This window comes from Arachis hypogaea, chromosome 5 (assembly GCF_003086295.3).
Source record: "Arachis hypogaea cultivar Tifrunner chromosome 5, arahy.Tifrunner.gnm2.J5K5, whole genome shotgun sequence".
Taxonomy (NCBI): Eukaryota; Viridiplantae; Streptophyta; class Magnoliopsida; order Fabales; family Fabaceae; genus Arachis; species Arachis hypogaea.
In genome coordinates this window covers 86,665,420-86,681,206 of record NC_092040.1, presented here as the reverse complement: position 1 = coordinate 86,681,206, position 15,787 = coordinate 86,665,420, and the positions used below count along the sequence as shown (strand labels likewise).

At 36.1% G+C, this 15,787-nt stretch overlaps 1 protein-coding gene and 1 long non-coding RNA gene across 2 annotated transcripts; both read right to left on the bottom strand.

Annotated features, from left to right (window-relative positions):
• Positions 1 to 3,179: 3,179 nt before the first annotated feature.
• Positions 3,180 to 4,022, bottom strand: LOC140184595 (uncharacterized). The gene is made up of 3 exons (XR_011881678.1): positions 3,705 to 4,022; positions 3,525 to 3,604; positions 3,180 to 3,435 (listed from the first exon to the last, which is right to left on the bottom strand). It is a non-coding gene; the product is annotated as an uncharacterized lncRNA (long non-coding RNA).
• Positions 4,023 to 4,030: 8 nt separating this feature from the next.
• On the bottom strand, positions 4,031 to 7,406 carry LOC112801697 (zinc finger BED domain-containing protein RICESLEEPER 2-like). Its single transcript, XM_072195997.1, has 5 exons — positions 7,383 to 7,406; positions 7,259 to 7,265; positions 7,099 to 7,160; positions 4,146 to 5,859; positions 4,031 to 4,047 (listed from the first exon to the last, which is right to left on the bottom strand). The coding sequence occupies exons 1-5, from the start codon at positions 7,404 to 7,406 to the stop codon at positions 4,031 to 4,033; spliced, it is 1,824 nt and encodes a 607-aa protein (XP_072052098.1).
• Between the last annotated feature and the right edge of the window lie 8,381 nt (positions 7,407 to 15,787).

The window sequence follows — 15,787 nt, the reverse complement described above, 5'->3', positions numbered from 1 at the left end:
TCCAGGAATCCCCACCAATGTTTGTATCTCCAGTAACCTCCGGGGTCCCAGACTAAGCACGTAAAGCCCTTACGAAGCTTCAAACAGATTCTTAGGCTCCCGGGGTGACAAATGTCAGAACAGATTCCAGGATCCCAAATCTTGCCTTTACACCCATCTTCTTGTTGATCATTAGTGTTCCAACCGGGTGGCAGGCAATCTGAATTCTCACTAAAGCGGCCAAACAACTTCCTAGACCCATTCAGTTGAGCTTTGCACCAACCTTTGCATTTAAACCTTGAACTTCTAACCATAATGAACCTTGCAGGACAGATCTTACCACTGACCATCTTCTTTTTACTCTTAATGCCTCAAAGAGCTTTAAGTTGACCATCCGTCTCCAGTAGCCCATATTCAAGTGGAATTAGAAAGCTAAGGGATATGAATTTTACCCACTTGAATGTTGTGAAGGATGATGGCAACTTAGGGGGAGGTATTTTTAATGAAATTGCAAGCTCCACTCCCTTGTGCTCTTCTCTGATAATTACCAACTCTTTGCAAGCTTCTTCAATTTCAACCTCTTTCTCTTGGTAGCTTTCTTCCAATTCGATCTTTTCTTCATTGCTCACCAAGGGCATGGGAGGTTGTGCTTCTTCTTCTTGAATCTCCATCTCTTGATCAACCTCTTCCAAGTCTTTAACTGTGATATGCCTTGGAGGTTGTACACCCTCCTTAACATCAAATGCAACCGTCTTGAAAGGAGGTTCTATGTCTTGACTTTTTCATGGAGGTTCAGCATCTCCTAAGTCTTCAACCATTGCCTCCTCTTCTTCTTTAATAATTTTGGCCTCCTCCACTTGTTCCAATATCAAATCGTGCTGCTCACTATCCACCGGAGTGCCCAATTTCTCCTTCCTGCTACATTCTTCAGTAGGTTTCCCACATGAAACCATGGGGTTCTTTGAATGTCCGAACGTTGGAAAGTTAGTCGATTTCTTTCTTGATCCAGGTATTTAAGTATGCAATCGTATTCGTCTTCAATGATTTTCCTTCCAACTATTTCTTCACCTTTAAGCACAAAATCCTCCTTGTTGTCTTCTTTCACTAGTTCTTCAACTGCGCTATCAACTTCAAGGGGTGTTTACTACCTTCACCTTTAGTGCCTCCTTTAGCTCCTTATGAAGTATGGATTCGCGAAGATGATCCCTTCCCTCTTGTTCTTTGTCAATAGTATCAGTGGGATCATGTTGCTCTTGGATTGATGGATGTGGGTGCTCTTCCATGGATGGTGGTGATGGAATGAATAGATCATTCTGTGGTTGAAAAGGAAGTGTACTAGAGTTTGAGGGTTGATTGTTGAAGGGATTTGGTAATCCGATTTGGGCGGCGAGAGCTTGTACAGTAGAGTTTAGATTAGCAATTACTTTTTCCAAGGAGATTTGGGGTGGATAGGAGGGTTCATTTGTTGGGAGAAAGGGTTCATGGTAGGAAGGTGGTTCATCTTGATAATGATAAGGAGATGGTGTATATTGAGATGGTGGTTCTGTATATGGTTCATTTGGCTCATAAGGTGGTTGGTATGGTGGTTGAGGGTTAGGGTTATATGGAGGTGAATGACGGAAAAGGGCTCGTGAGTGTGGTGGTCCAAAGTTATGTTGAGGAAAGGGTTCATAGGCATATGGTGGTGGTTGTTGATAGTCCATTGGAGGTGGTTGTTGCCATGAGGGTTGATCAAATCCTTGTGGCTCCTCCCATCTTTGATTGTTCCAACCTTGATGCCTGTTCTCATTGTAATTTCTTCTTCCTGCAACATTATTGTAACCAGACTCATAGCCAAAGGGGTGAGAGTTCATAGTAGTAGGAGAAAATAAAAATAAAAACTAATAAAAAGAAATTATTTTAAAAAAGATATAATTTTTTAAAAAGGATAAGAAAAGATTTTGAAAAAGATATGATTTTAAAAAAAAATATTTGATTTTTAAAAATAAGAATGATAAGAATTTTTTTTCTAAAAATATTTATAATAACCAATAATAAGGCACACGTTTGCAATTCCCCGGCAACGGCGCCATTTTGACGTTGGGATTTTTGCTAGTAAAGAATTATTAAAAATATTCGCGTTGTAGATATAGCTTCTAAACTAACAGAAATTCCTTTGTGCAAACGTTTTGGTTGTCACAAGTAACAAACCCCTTTTGAAATTGATAACCGAGTATTCAAACCTCGGGTCGTCTTCTCAAGGAATTGCAAGGAGGTATGTTCTTATTATTGGTTATGAGTTTGTAAATTGGGGTTTTGGAAGTAAGGTGGGAGTATGTTATATGATAAGTAAAATAAAATAAAATAATACTAATAAAATCTCTTGGCAAGGTATGAAGAACTGGAGGTTCTATCCTGGTTATCCTTATCAATTGTAATGAGAATTGGATTTTTCTCCCACTTTGTTAACCTCTAACTATGAAGGTAAGTTAAGTGGATGAATTCCAATTTTCAATTAACAATGAGTTCGATAACTCAAGAGTCGCCAGTTATTTAACCAAAGCCAAAAGGAAAACTATCTACTCGAATGAAAATAATTTGGATAAGTACCGACAACATAAATTAAAGAAAGCAATCATAGATCTGAAATATCTCAAATAGCATTAATTTAAAAGAGTAATCTGTAACATGGAAGAGTTCATAAATTTAATTGGAAAAATAAATAAAAAGGAACATTGAACCTGAATCGAGAGTCACTCTTAAAAACCAAGAGAGGTCCTAAATCCTAGTTTCTAAAAATCCTAATTTCTAAATCCTAAGAGAGAGGAGAGAACCTCTCTCTCTATAAACTACATCAAAAACTATGAAAAGTGAATTATGAGAGCATGGTTATGAATGGATGCATTCCCCCACTTTATAGCATCTAATCTGTGTTCTCTGGGCCAAAAACTGGGTTAGAAACAGCCCAGAAGTCACTTCCAGCCCTTTCTGGTCCGTACAGGTCGCGGAAAAGTGACGGGCCGCATGGCTCACGCGGCCGCGTGGGTTGCGTTCCTGCCAGTAGGGGTGTTCGCGGTGCGGTTTGGTTCGGTTTTTGAAGGAAAAGCCATCCGATCCGATCGTTTAATTATGCTGCGGTTCGGTTTGGTTCGGTTTTTTTTCAAGGTCATCCGAACCAAACCAAACCAATTAAAATCGGTTTGGTTTGGTTCGGTTTGTTCGGTTTTTTCAATCAAATAAAAAAAATTCTACCATACTATTATGCAAAGTCATAACACTGAAATCGACAAACCAAAATACACAATAGCTAACAAAGTATTGATCTAATGAAATATAACGACAACAGAATTCAAATACGACAATTAAAGAAGTTTAATAGTTCAACAGTCAACACAACTGAAAATAAAAATAAATTGTCATTAGCAAAGTTATGGTGTCTTCTCCAATAAAATAGCTAACTTCATAATGCAAACCAACCTGAAATTAAAAAAAAAGTTACATAATAAGAACAACAACAACAATAATAATTATAATAATAATAATAGTATAAGGAAAACAATTCCTACCATAACAACTTAACAAGATGTACTTTAATCAGACTCAACACCAGAATCTTCTTCATTGGGATCACGAGTGGGTGCAACTTCTACAAAATATATAAAAGAAGAAACAATCATAACAATTAATATATATTAATAAAAACTAGATTAAAATAAAGAAAATTATAAGTAAAAACTTAACCATACCTAATTCCAACTTCTCCAATTCCTCGATGAGTTCCTCAAGGACAAGTTTTGGAGAGTTTCGGAGCCAATTTTGGGTACAAATTAACGCTTCAGCTGTCATCGGTGTTAGAGAACTCCTATAATTATTTAACACCCTTCCTCCAGTACTAAATGCCGATTCTGAAGCAACTGTGGAAACTGGCATGGCTAAGACGTCTCTTGCAATCAGCCCAAGGATTGGAAATTTAGTGGAATTCACTTTCCACCAATTTAGAATGTCGAATTGCACGCCACTCTTCTCTAATGCCTCCATAAGATATAACTCCACCTCATTCTTGTTAGCACTCTCATTGAATTGCATTTCCTTCTCAAATTCCATAGCAAAAGAAGTTTCATGTGCCTCAAGCTCTTGTGTGCTAATTTCAGGAGGATCTTGCCGACTAGACCTTTGATAGTTATCACCAAATAGCCTGTAGCTATCAAACACCCTAAAAAGCGTCTCCTTCACCTTTGAAGTTAAGAATTCAGCATCTTCTTTTTCATACAACTTTTCAAAACTCCACTTAATCAATTGAAGCTTATACCTAGGATCAAGAACAACTGCAATGAAAATCATCATGTTTGTGTTCTTTATATTTCCCCAATACTTATCATACTTGGACTTCATTTTCTTAGCCATGCTTGAAAGTATCGTATCCAAGCTTCCCATCCAATGCTTAAGTGTAGACAATATTTTACAAAAGTCATTAAAGTGTTGAGAAGATGTCACAAACGTTGAACCAGAAACTTTGTTAGTAACCTCATAAAATATTTTTAAAAACTTCACAAAATGCTTTGCATTCTCCCAATCCTCAGACCTAGGAATCCCACCAGCCATCATAGCATACTCAGAATCTCTCTCCCCCAAATGTTTAAATGCCTTTTGAAACTTCAAAGCACTTTCAAGTATTAAAAAGGTAGAGTTCCACCTAGTAGGAACATCTAAATGGACAGTGCCTTTTTCCAGAATTCTAGCTTCCTTAATCATAGTTTTAAATCTCTCAGAACGACCAGGTGATGCACGCACATGCCGAACTGCATTTCTAATCTTTAAAATTGACTCATGCATTTCTCTCAACCCATCATTCACAACAAGATTTAAAATATGAGCACAACATCTAACCTGTAAAAACTCTCCCCTTAATGGATGTGAGTTCCAATCCTCCATTCTATTTTTCAAGTAAGAAAGTGCAACATCATTTGAACTAGCATTATCAACAGTGATAGAAAAAACTCGGGATATCCCCCAGCTCAACAAACATCTTTCAATCTTCCTACCAATTGTTTCCCCCTTGTGATTCTTGATAGTACAAAAATTCAAGATTCTTTTTTGCAATTTCCAATTAGCATCAATGTAATGAGCAGTAAGGCAAAGATAGTTCAAGTTTTGCACAGATGACCAACAATCAGTTGTCAAACAAACATTTTGATTTGGTTGAGAGAAAACAGACTTCAACTTAACTTTTTCATTCAAATAAAGCTTCCAACAATCCCTAGCAACTGTGAGCCTTCCAGGAATAGGAAACTTGGGTTGCAAACAACTCGTATAATAACGAAAACCCTCCCCCTCAAGATGCGAAAAAGGCAATTCATCCACAATAATCATTCTAGCAAGTGCTTGTCTACAACGATCAACATCAAATGACACGGCAGAAAGTGAGCTACCTATCCCTTTCCTATCATCTTTTACCACATCTTGAAAACAAAGAATCTTTTGGGTAGGATCTAATGCCTCCTTCGGAAATTTTTTGCATTGCGACAACAAGTGATTTTTCATGTTACTAGTGCCATTTTTATGTGTATCACATGCATAACTAGCCCCACACCAATTACATTTAGCTCTAGGATACTGTGGATTACTAGTTTCATCTTTAGTAAAGTGATCCCATGTCCAAGACCTAGGTCTACAAGGTTTTCTCTTACCTTCGTCGGTCTCAGTTTCAGCAGAGTCATCAACGGGAGCTTCTTCAACAGCCCGCCTTTTCCCTCGGCCTCTACTAGCAAGCTTCCTTGTGTTTCGATGAGGAGCTGGCACAGGAGGCAATGCAGTCAGAGATCTGATGCTTGTTGATTCATTCGGAATAGGAACGGGAGGCAATCCAGTGTCGCCCATATTCTCACTTGAACTGGCGTCAAACTACATAAACAAATACAATAAATCAAGGACAGAACAAGCAATAAAAGTTTAAATCATTAAGCAGCAGCCATCAATAAACAAGCAATAAATTGAACAAAACCAGATAATCTTAACAATAAATCAATCACAGAAACAAGCAGCTGAAGTTTAGATCATTAAGCAGCAATAAATCAAGCATTAAACAAGCACAGAACCAGCAATAAATCAAGCACAGAACCAGCAAAAAACAAGCACTTTTACCAGCATTAAACAAGCACAAAACCAGCAAAAAAATAAGCACAGAATCAGCAAAAAATAGCCACTTTTACCAGCATTAAACAAGCACAAAACCAGCAAAAAAACAAGCACTTTTACCAGCATTAAACAAGAACAAAACCAGCAAAAAAATAAGCACGTTTACCACCATTAAACAAGCACAAAACCAGCAAAAAAATAAGCACAGAATCAGCAAAAAATAGCCACTTTTACCAGCATTAAACAAGCACAAAACCAGCAAAAAAATAAGCACAGAATCAGCAAAAAATAGCCACTTTTACCAGCATTAAACAAGCACAAAACCAGCAAAAAAATAAGCACAGAACCAGCAAAAAACAGGCACCTTTACCAGCATTAAACAAGCACAAAACCATCAAAAAACAAGCACTTTTACCAGCATTAAACAAGCACAAAACAAGAAAAAAAACAAGCACTTTTACCAGCATTAAACAAGAACAAAACCAGCAAAAAAACAAGCACTTTTACCACCATTAAACAAGCACAAAACCAGCAAAAAAATAAGCACAGAATCAGCAAAAAATAGCCACTTTTACCAGCATTAAACAAGCACAAAACCAGCAAAAAAATAAACACAGAACCAGCAAAAAATAGCCACGTTTACCAGCATTAAACAAGCACAAAACCAGCAAAAAAATAAGCACAGAACCAGTAAAAAACAGGCACCTTTACCAGCATTAAACAAGCACAAAACCATCAAAAAACAAGCACTTTTACCACCACTAAACAAGCACAAGATCAGCAATAAACAAGCACTTTTACCAGCATTAAACAAGCACAAAACCAGCAAAAAAATAAGCACTTTTACCAGCATTAAACAAGCACAGAACCAGCAATAAATCAAGCACAGAACCAGCAAAAAACAAGCACTTTTACCAGCATTAAACAAGCACAAAACCAGCAAAAAACAAGCACTTTTACCAGCATTAAACAAGCACAAAACCAGCAATAAACAAGCCCTTTTACCAGCAATAAATCAAGCACAGAACCAGCAATAAACAAGCACAGAACCAGCAATAAACAAGCAGCTGAAGTTTAAATCATTAAGCACAGAACCAGCACTGAATAACTGATAAACTGATAAACTGATAAATCAATAGACTGCTAAACTGATAAATCAATAGACTGATAAACTGAACAATAAACAATAAATAAGCAATAAACAATGAATCAGCAATAAACAATAAATCAATAAACTGATAAGTTATAACCCTAGGTCTAAATTGAACAACAAATCAAGCAAAGTTTACCTGAATAGATGGCTCGGGCTCCATATGAACTTGAATCGGACAATCGGTGGCTGGGTGGGTGGGCTTCAGAAACGCTGCTTGGTGGACTTGAGGCGGCGAGGTCGGACGTGTCGAGGTCGTGGGTGGGCTCCAGAAACGCTGATGGGTGGACTGCAGGCGGTGAGGTCGGACGTCGTGAGGTTGGGGGTGGCTCCAGAAACGCTGCTGGGTGGACTAGAGGCGGCGAGGTCGCAGGTGGCGTGGTCAGAGGTGGCTCCAGAAACGCTGCTGGGTGGAGGGCTGGAGGCTGGGTCGTGCACCGGCGGTGGGGGTTCTCCTCTGTTCGGCGGTGGGATTTGGAGAGGGAAGCTGTCGGCCTGTCGCGCATGTGGGGAAGGAGAAGGGGACAGGGGGAGTGGGGGTGTGGCCGTCTCACACTCTCATCTCACAAGTCACGTATGGGTGTCTGCGTGGGTGGGGGGATTGGGGTAGGTTTAATTTTTTAGGGTTTTGGGATGAACCGGTTCGGTTCGGTTCGGTTAGGGTTTTGATAGTGAGAACCGAAAACCGAACCGAACCGCAAAAAAACAGCAACACATCACTTTTTTCGATTTTTTTGGTTTTCGGTTATTTCGGTTTTCGGTTTTTTCGGTTCGGTTCTTCGGTTTAGTTCGGTCCGGATCGGTTTTGAACACCCCTACCTGCCAGGTCACGCGTTCGCGTCGCCTGGCATCGGGGCAGCTATAGCAAATTATATATCAAATCGAAGCCCCGGATGTTAGCTTTCTAACGCAACTGAAACCGCGTCGTTTGGACCTCTGTAGCTAAAGTTATAGCCGTTTGAGTGCGAAGAGGTCAGGTTGGACAGCTTAGCAATTTCTCCAACTTGTTGTATTCCTTCCACTTTTGCATGCTTCCTTTCCATCCTCCAAGCCATTCCTGCCTTATAATATCTGAAACACTTAACACACATATCAAGGTATCTAATGGTCATAAGAGAGGATTAATAATAAGCAAATATAAGATCAAAGAAGCATGTTTTCAATCATGGCATAAAATCAGGAATGAAAATGTAAAACATGCGAATTGTATGAATAAGTGGGTAAAGAGTTGATAAAAACCACTCAATTGAGCACAAGATAAACCATGAAATAGTGGTTTATCAATATGCATCCACAGAAGTGTTGTCCAATATTCAAAATATGCAACTAATAGAAGGGTTGCTTTTTGGCAAAAATAAAAGTTACTTTTGTAATAAAAATACAAAAAACAATAAAATTTACAATAAAATTTTTTGTTCATACATGTGTAATTATTTGAATTAATAAATAAATTTGTGCACAATAGAAAAAATTTATAAAAGAGACAAAATAACTAATAATAAAATTCCAATTAAAATAGATATTAAAAGGTTCAATTAGTATTTCAAATACATATTTATCAATAATTCTCAACAAAATAATACACAACAAAAAATAAGCAACTTATCATTAAAACTGAAAAATTATAATAATAGAAAATCCTTATAACATCTTTGCTCCAAATTCTCAGTTATCTGCAAAGATATAACAGAGAAACTTAGATTGAAGCAAGTACAATATTCTGACCCCCAAACTAATAACTTCAGACTTGATCAATGATCTAAGATATCGTTCCACCACATTAGCATATTAAATATCAAGACTAACAACTATTAAAGACTAAATTGCCATAATTCGTCATGATTACATTATACAATTGAACATGGCAGTGACAAAGAATAATATTACCTTAGGAATTCTTAATTGATTCTTAGAAGCATACTCGCATAGCTTTCGAATTTTTCTATCATTAAGCTCAGCCTCCTGCCAAACATAGTAACGATCATGCACATCAGATCATGGGAAGTGCATATAAGAGACAAAGGGCTGAGAGTAGCTACAAAGCATTCGAAACACAAACATCTACAAAATTCTAATAAAATTCTCTAGAATATGAAACAAACTTCTCATAACCATGATTTTAAACAATGACCTGAAATAAATGTGGCAATCAAGGCAACCACATCATCACAGAAATTGTAAATATATTTTTCAACTATGGGAGTAATCACAATGTAACCGCAACCGCAAAGCAATATAAAACTATGCTCATTCCAAACTTACAAACCAAAAAGCAAAGTACCTGAAGTGAAAATGGCATAAAAACATTAACATGAGCCGAAAATGTCACCTGATTCTGCGGGAAAATATCGGCTAGCAACTTCTTGTATCATTTCAAAGGTTGTCTTGAGCTCGTCCTCATAGCAAGACAAACAACACAACATAGATTGCCACAAGCAGGCATAACCCGCCTAGACATAACTCCCATTTTGCTATGAAATTGGAATCAGACTTTACAGTTCACACACACCCAATTTTCTCACCTGAAAAACATTTTCACATCAAAATTTTCCTCCATGATTTAACTTTTCATTACTACATAGTACATACAAATAATCAGAACTTAAAAAGAATTTTAAAAAATCACTGAAATATTTGTGCATCACGGTTACAACAATTACAATTTTGCACAAATTACACTAAGAATTAAAAAACCAAGTCAAAATCCAGCTGTATTCCGACATAAACAAATGAAACCAAAACAATGGATGAAAATCGGAAGCTAAGCTAACCTAAGCTAAGCTACATTGACTCACTCACCTAAAAATTGAAACGAAAGAGATTCTGCTTCGTTGCAGAATCAAGATTCTCCATCGGATCACGATCTGGACTATATAATCAACACTCAAAAACTAATTTAATAAGCGCGTAAGAGACTCAGGTTTTCAGAATCAAAATTGGAAGAGATTAGAAGAAGGAGGGAAAGTGAAAAATGGAAAGAGAAGGAGTACGTAATTGAATGTTGTTGGGAGTAATGGGAATGGGGTCGGAAGAAGTGAAAGAGAAGGTTGAAGTGTTCGTTCGTCTTCGACAGGCTGTGTGGTGTGTTCAGCGCTGAGAGTGTGTGCCACAATTAAATGCCGTTATGAAAATATCAGGCAATAGTTTTGTGTTTTGTCCCTCTCTTATTTCTGCGGCAACAAAAATGTTTCTCTCGATTACCACTTACTAGTTACCACTGTAAAATTACACCATCATTGGGAAACTATAATTAATCATGGGCTAAAACCTATAGATATTGTAGGTTTTAACTCAAATAATTTAGACCAATTCTAAATATGCATAGAAAAATAAGTGAATAAATTAGATGAAGAAAAAGCATGAAAGTAAAATCTGCTTTTTATAAAACCCCCAAAAGAAATACTGATCTAAACCCTTGTATAGGAAGGAGAAGAATTAGTAGATATAACCACCATGTAAGAATAATTCTCCTGCCTCTTCATCTATTCAACAAAGCAATAATTTGAGATGTCAAAACAAATAAATACATACATAAGCAAGATTTCAGCTATATACTTATTCATATTTTACAAGGTGCACACAGTATAGTTAGCAGCCAAGGGTGCAGTGGCGCCTCAGGAATGTTAAGGGATTCTGAGTGTGACAGTCCACCAATTCTAAGACTGAATTTTCATAATTTTCTTATCAACATGGTTTTTTCTGGATATCTTCGATTAATTTTATGATTATACTAAGCTTCTTCACATTTTCTTCTACATTAGATAGTATTTTCTAACAGATTATGATTAATTTCAGCATATGAACGAAACTTTTTCATCTTTACTTAGTCATGTCAAGGTAGGCTATGCATGTAATTAATCAAATCACACAAAGAAGCCTAGTAAATCACACATATATACCTATTTAATTTGTCCTATTTTTATTTTATAGTAAAATTTTAAAAGTCATTATTTATTGTAAGAGAGATTTATATAAAACTGCTAATGATTAGTGGATATGTGATGCAAGATATAAATATAAGATGAGGATTTTGTAAGCTAGCCATGAAGTTTGATTACTTCACCTGGTTGTAAGCAAGTGCTATAGAAATAGCACCTCGCATGAGACCAGATCAACAGATTGTGACCTGTGAAACAAGATCATAGGAGACAGGAGTCATGTACCAAGGAAGGCTCTGAAAAGAAATTGAAACAGGAAAAGAAAACACATACTTGTTGCTTTATGTCAATTTTCACATGTAGGGATTTCTAGAGCAAATTGGATAAGAATGAGAGAGGGAAAACAAATGCTGCTCTTCCAACTAGGATAAGTTCTAGAAGCACTGAACTAATCCCAACTGATTTTCCAGGACTAATAAATCAAGAGACCAAAAATGTTAATTAAAATTTTTACGTTTTACAAAATTTATTAATCTAGAAATGTTAGTATTGCCGTTAGCTTATGAATCGCCACTTCTCTATGTCCAGTGCATCCATCCCAACATAAAGGAATATAAATATCTCAGCAATGAATGACAATGTTGCAAAAACATGCCTGCAATAGGTTAATTCAGATCAGTAATCTCATAATAAATCAAAATGTTAAAATTTTTGACGTACTTGGTTGTGACTCTTGAAATAAAATTATTAGTATTGGAATTAATTGCATCAGTAATGAATAGACATGGAAAAATACCTCCATTAAAATTAAAAGGAGATTCTCACCTCAGCAAGCATGTATGAAAGGTAAGCCATCAGTATCATAAGAGCAACCCTAACCTGAGACATTATTAGACAATAAACACATTCCTCAATTTCCCCAATCTGAGAATAGAATTAGCTTCCTAAGATTACAGAGGAGAAAAAACCCTAACCTAAGACATGATTGCAGCGAGCAGTGAGGATTACAGCAGAGACGGCTCAAGCAGAGCAGCGAGGACGTGAGGCATTGACGAGCTGATGACGACCATCGAGCAGCGACGACGACCAGAGACGACTCAGGCTGCGCAAGGCAGAGAAGAGGGATTACAGCAGCGGCGGATCCGGCAATGCAAGGTAGAAACGGTAATAGCAGCGCAAGGCAGAGATAGCTCTAGAGGTGCAGGAAGCGGCGGTGGCGACTTCTCTCTCCATTGTCGCCTTCTCCATCTTTCTCTTCTTCCTCCTTCGATGGCGGATCTTCCTTTCTCTCTTTCTCTTTGTCATTCTCCGTGTCCCTCTCCATCACCGTGCTCACTTTTTTCAGCACAATGTAGAACCCTAAACCTAGCCCATTTCCTTGCTCGTTCTCGTTTGAGAAATACTTCTATTATTTCCTGTTAAGTTGAATTCGTTTTATTTCAAAATTGATGGAAAATTGGAAACTTGGAAGCAAAGATATATACCAATTATAAGATTTATTTGTTAGAGAGGGATTAAAAATTTTAGGCAACACTTAGCAGGCGAAGTTTAAAATAAATTTAAAGACAACACTTAGAAAATATAACCTATTGACTTTATAATAATTGTCTTTATATGTTTGATAGAGCAACGCTTGTTAAGTGTCTTTTAATTTATCTAAGACATCATTTATAATATGTTGGTTAAAAATATGTTGTAATAGATCTATTTACTAGCAATTAGTATAAAGTGTTGTCTATTTTTATTTTAGGTAACTCTTTTAAAGTGTTGCCTTGAAAATATGTTGCAATAGATAAAAAATGTGGTAGTGTCCTTCTTTTTCGTGTTTCTTCTTTTTTGCGTGTTTTATTCTCGTTGTTGTTCTTTTTATTGCTGCTGTTGTTGTTGTATTTTTTTCTCCTCCTCTTTCTATTGATTTTACAATATTATGTATTTTTTTCTTCTTTCTTTGATTTTTTTTCCGAAGAAGAATTATAAAAAAATAAAATAAGAAGATGAAAAAGAAGCAACAATAGAAGATGAGAAGGAGGAAGAGGAAAAAATTTTGAATTATGCAGAATTTATTAGAATACAAATACGTCGAAAGTTTTCCAAAATATACCGAAACAAGAATGGAATAGATTCATCACAATAATAATTTAGATTTAGAAATCTTGTACCGAAATTTTGCTACAAATGCATAAAATATTTTTTTAATGCATTTTTCTTTTTTGTTTTTTCATTCTTTCTTTCTTTTTTTAGTTGAATGAATGTAAAATTCATCATCTTTCAAGTAATTTTGCAGCATTATATGTTTTTTCTTCTTCTTTGTTTAATTTTCTTTTGTGTTTATTCTTGTTAAGAGAGTAAAACAAGAAGAAACATGAGAAGGTAAAACAAGAAAGAAAAGATGAATAAAAAAAAAAAGATGATGATGTTGGTGATGAAGAAAAAGAAGAAGAAGCAGTAGCAGAAGATGAGGAGGAGGAAGAAGAAGAATTTTGAATTATGCAAAACTTATCAGAATGCAAATACACTGGAATTTCTTGACAATAACACATAAATTTCTTAGTTTTTACACCGAAATTGTCATGCCCCAAACCTGGCCATGACTGACGCTCAAGGGACAAGTCCCTCAGCAAGCCAAATGACCAAATTTTTGAAAAACGGACAGAATCTCCTCTGTTTCTAGGACCTTACCAACATAAATATTAACTCCCTGTATCAATAATAAACATCCATTTCCACAGACAATAACAACAGCATATTCCAACTATATCCACAATCACATATATCCAAAATACGCATTTCATATATATATATCAAGTTGATACTAGAGTATATAGTTAAATCCATAAGTCTTACATAACCAACTTTAAACAGTTCAAGATTCCAAAATAACATAACCCACACGAGGATCCTGCCTGTGATATATGGAGCATTGACATAATCTAAATTTTGAGTAAAGGTTCCATTACATAAATACTTAGCCCTTGAAAAGAAGAAAGGGCTCACCAAAATGACTAAGATCTACTGAGGGGCAGGTGGAATGGAACCTGGAATGACTCTTGTATCTGAAAAATATGGGAATATAATGGGGTGAGTCTTACAACTCAGTGAGCAAACATTACATCTATAACCCACACGAGACAATACAGAGTTTACCTTGAAAATTATATTTCTTTTCAGAGATGAGAAATTCATATTAATTAATTATGCAAATAAATAAATAAGTAGTTAAGTGAATGAACTGAAATGGGAGTCCTCATTCCAGAAGTCAAATCAAATCAAATATTACACACCTAGGGCGGCTCCACCTCTAAAGGTAGCCCTTTCCTCTAGTGTGCCCGTACGGTATAACAGATCCAACGCGTGGCCTACACGTTGGGCTAGCAACGCCCCTACTAGCTGAGGTCTGAGTTAGATGCATCTAAGTTAACGTCATAACCGCCGTTAACTACGGTTTTCTAGTCAGAGTCTCCCAAACTAATCCAAACCAAATCATTTATAACAAATCTCTAATAATTAAAACATATTACTAAATTTTCATAGTAAATAAAAATATATATAAGAATGCATACTAAAATTTAATTAAAATTTAATAAAGTCAAATAAGAAAACATGTATGCTTTACAAAATATATAAATATCATCTCGTGTGTATTTTTATAAAATTGTAAGTTTCACAAATCAATACTTATTTCAAAAATTCAAACATCACAATAATAAAATATTTTCAAACTCCAAAATTAATGATTCGATAAAATATCGATAATAATATATTTAAAAACAATTATAAATATAATATCCACTCACAACTTGATTTCAAGGAACCGGAAGCAACTTTGAGCGCGTCAACGAGCTACCAAATGATGTCCAATAATTCTACAACTCTAGAAATATGACAATAATGATATTTGTGAGCTACTAATATTGTCAATTAACATAATCTTACTCACCTTGAAAAAAACCCCAAATTTTCTAACCCTAATAACCCTAATTCGGATTTATACATACCCATAAATATAGAGATGACAAAAATTGGGAATATGGCTAATTATTGAGTCAAAGAGTTACCTTGAAGCCTCAATAATAACCGGAACTCAAAAGTTGGATACTTTCTTCACTAAGTAGGTTGAAGCTCCATGATTTAGGGTTGTGAGAAAAGAAATTTAAATGAATAAAATAGAGAAGAGAAGGAGAAGGAATTAAGATGAAAGAAGTGGGTTTAATGATAGTGTGTGATTACAAGAAGAAGGGATGAGAAGATGGGAGAGATGAATGAGAAAGAAGGGATGAGGAGAAGAGGGTTTTAGGTTTTGTTGGAAGGAAATAAAAGAAAGTGAAAGAAGGAAAGGGGGGATGGGGGTCTTCTATAGATGGGGGAGAAGGGAATAAAATTTAAGTGGGGGCATGTGCCCCCCACGTGCTTTCCATCCCCTTTTTTTTTCCTCTCTCTTCGGTTATGACATTCTCTCCCCCTTAAGAAATTCGGTCCCCAAATTTCGAATTCATATATGGTTGTAAGTGTGATAGTTACCTTCAGACTCAAACAAATACGGATATTTGTCGCGCATAGCGTCCTCCACTTCCCAAGTTGCTTCTTCTATTGAATGATTCTTCCAAACAACTTTCGCAGATGCTATCTCTTTAGAATGTAGTTTCTTTACTTGGCGATCAACTATAGC

Bases quoted from the DNA above. Each gene is read 5' to 3' on its own strand.
- LOC112801697 (XM_072195997.1), bottom strand. From the start codon at position 7,406: ATGGAGCCCGAGCCATCTATTCAG. The intron at 5,860-7,098 runs GTAAAAGGGCTT...TTGTTTATGTAG, and splicing joins CTGTGCTTGATTTATTGCTG to TTTGACGCCAGTTCAAGTGA.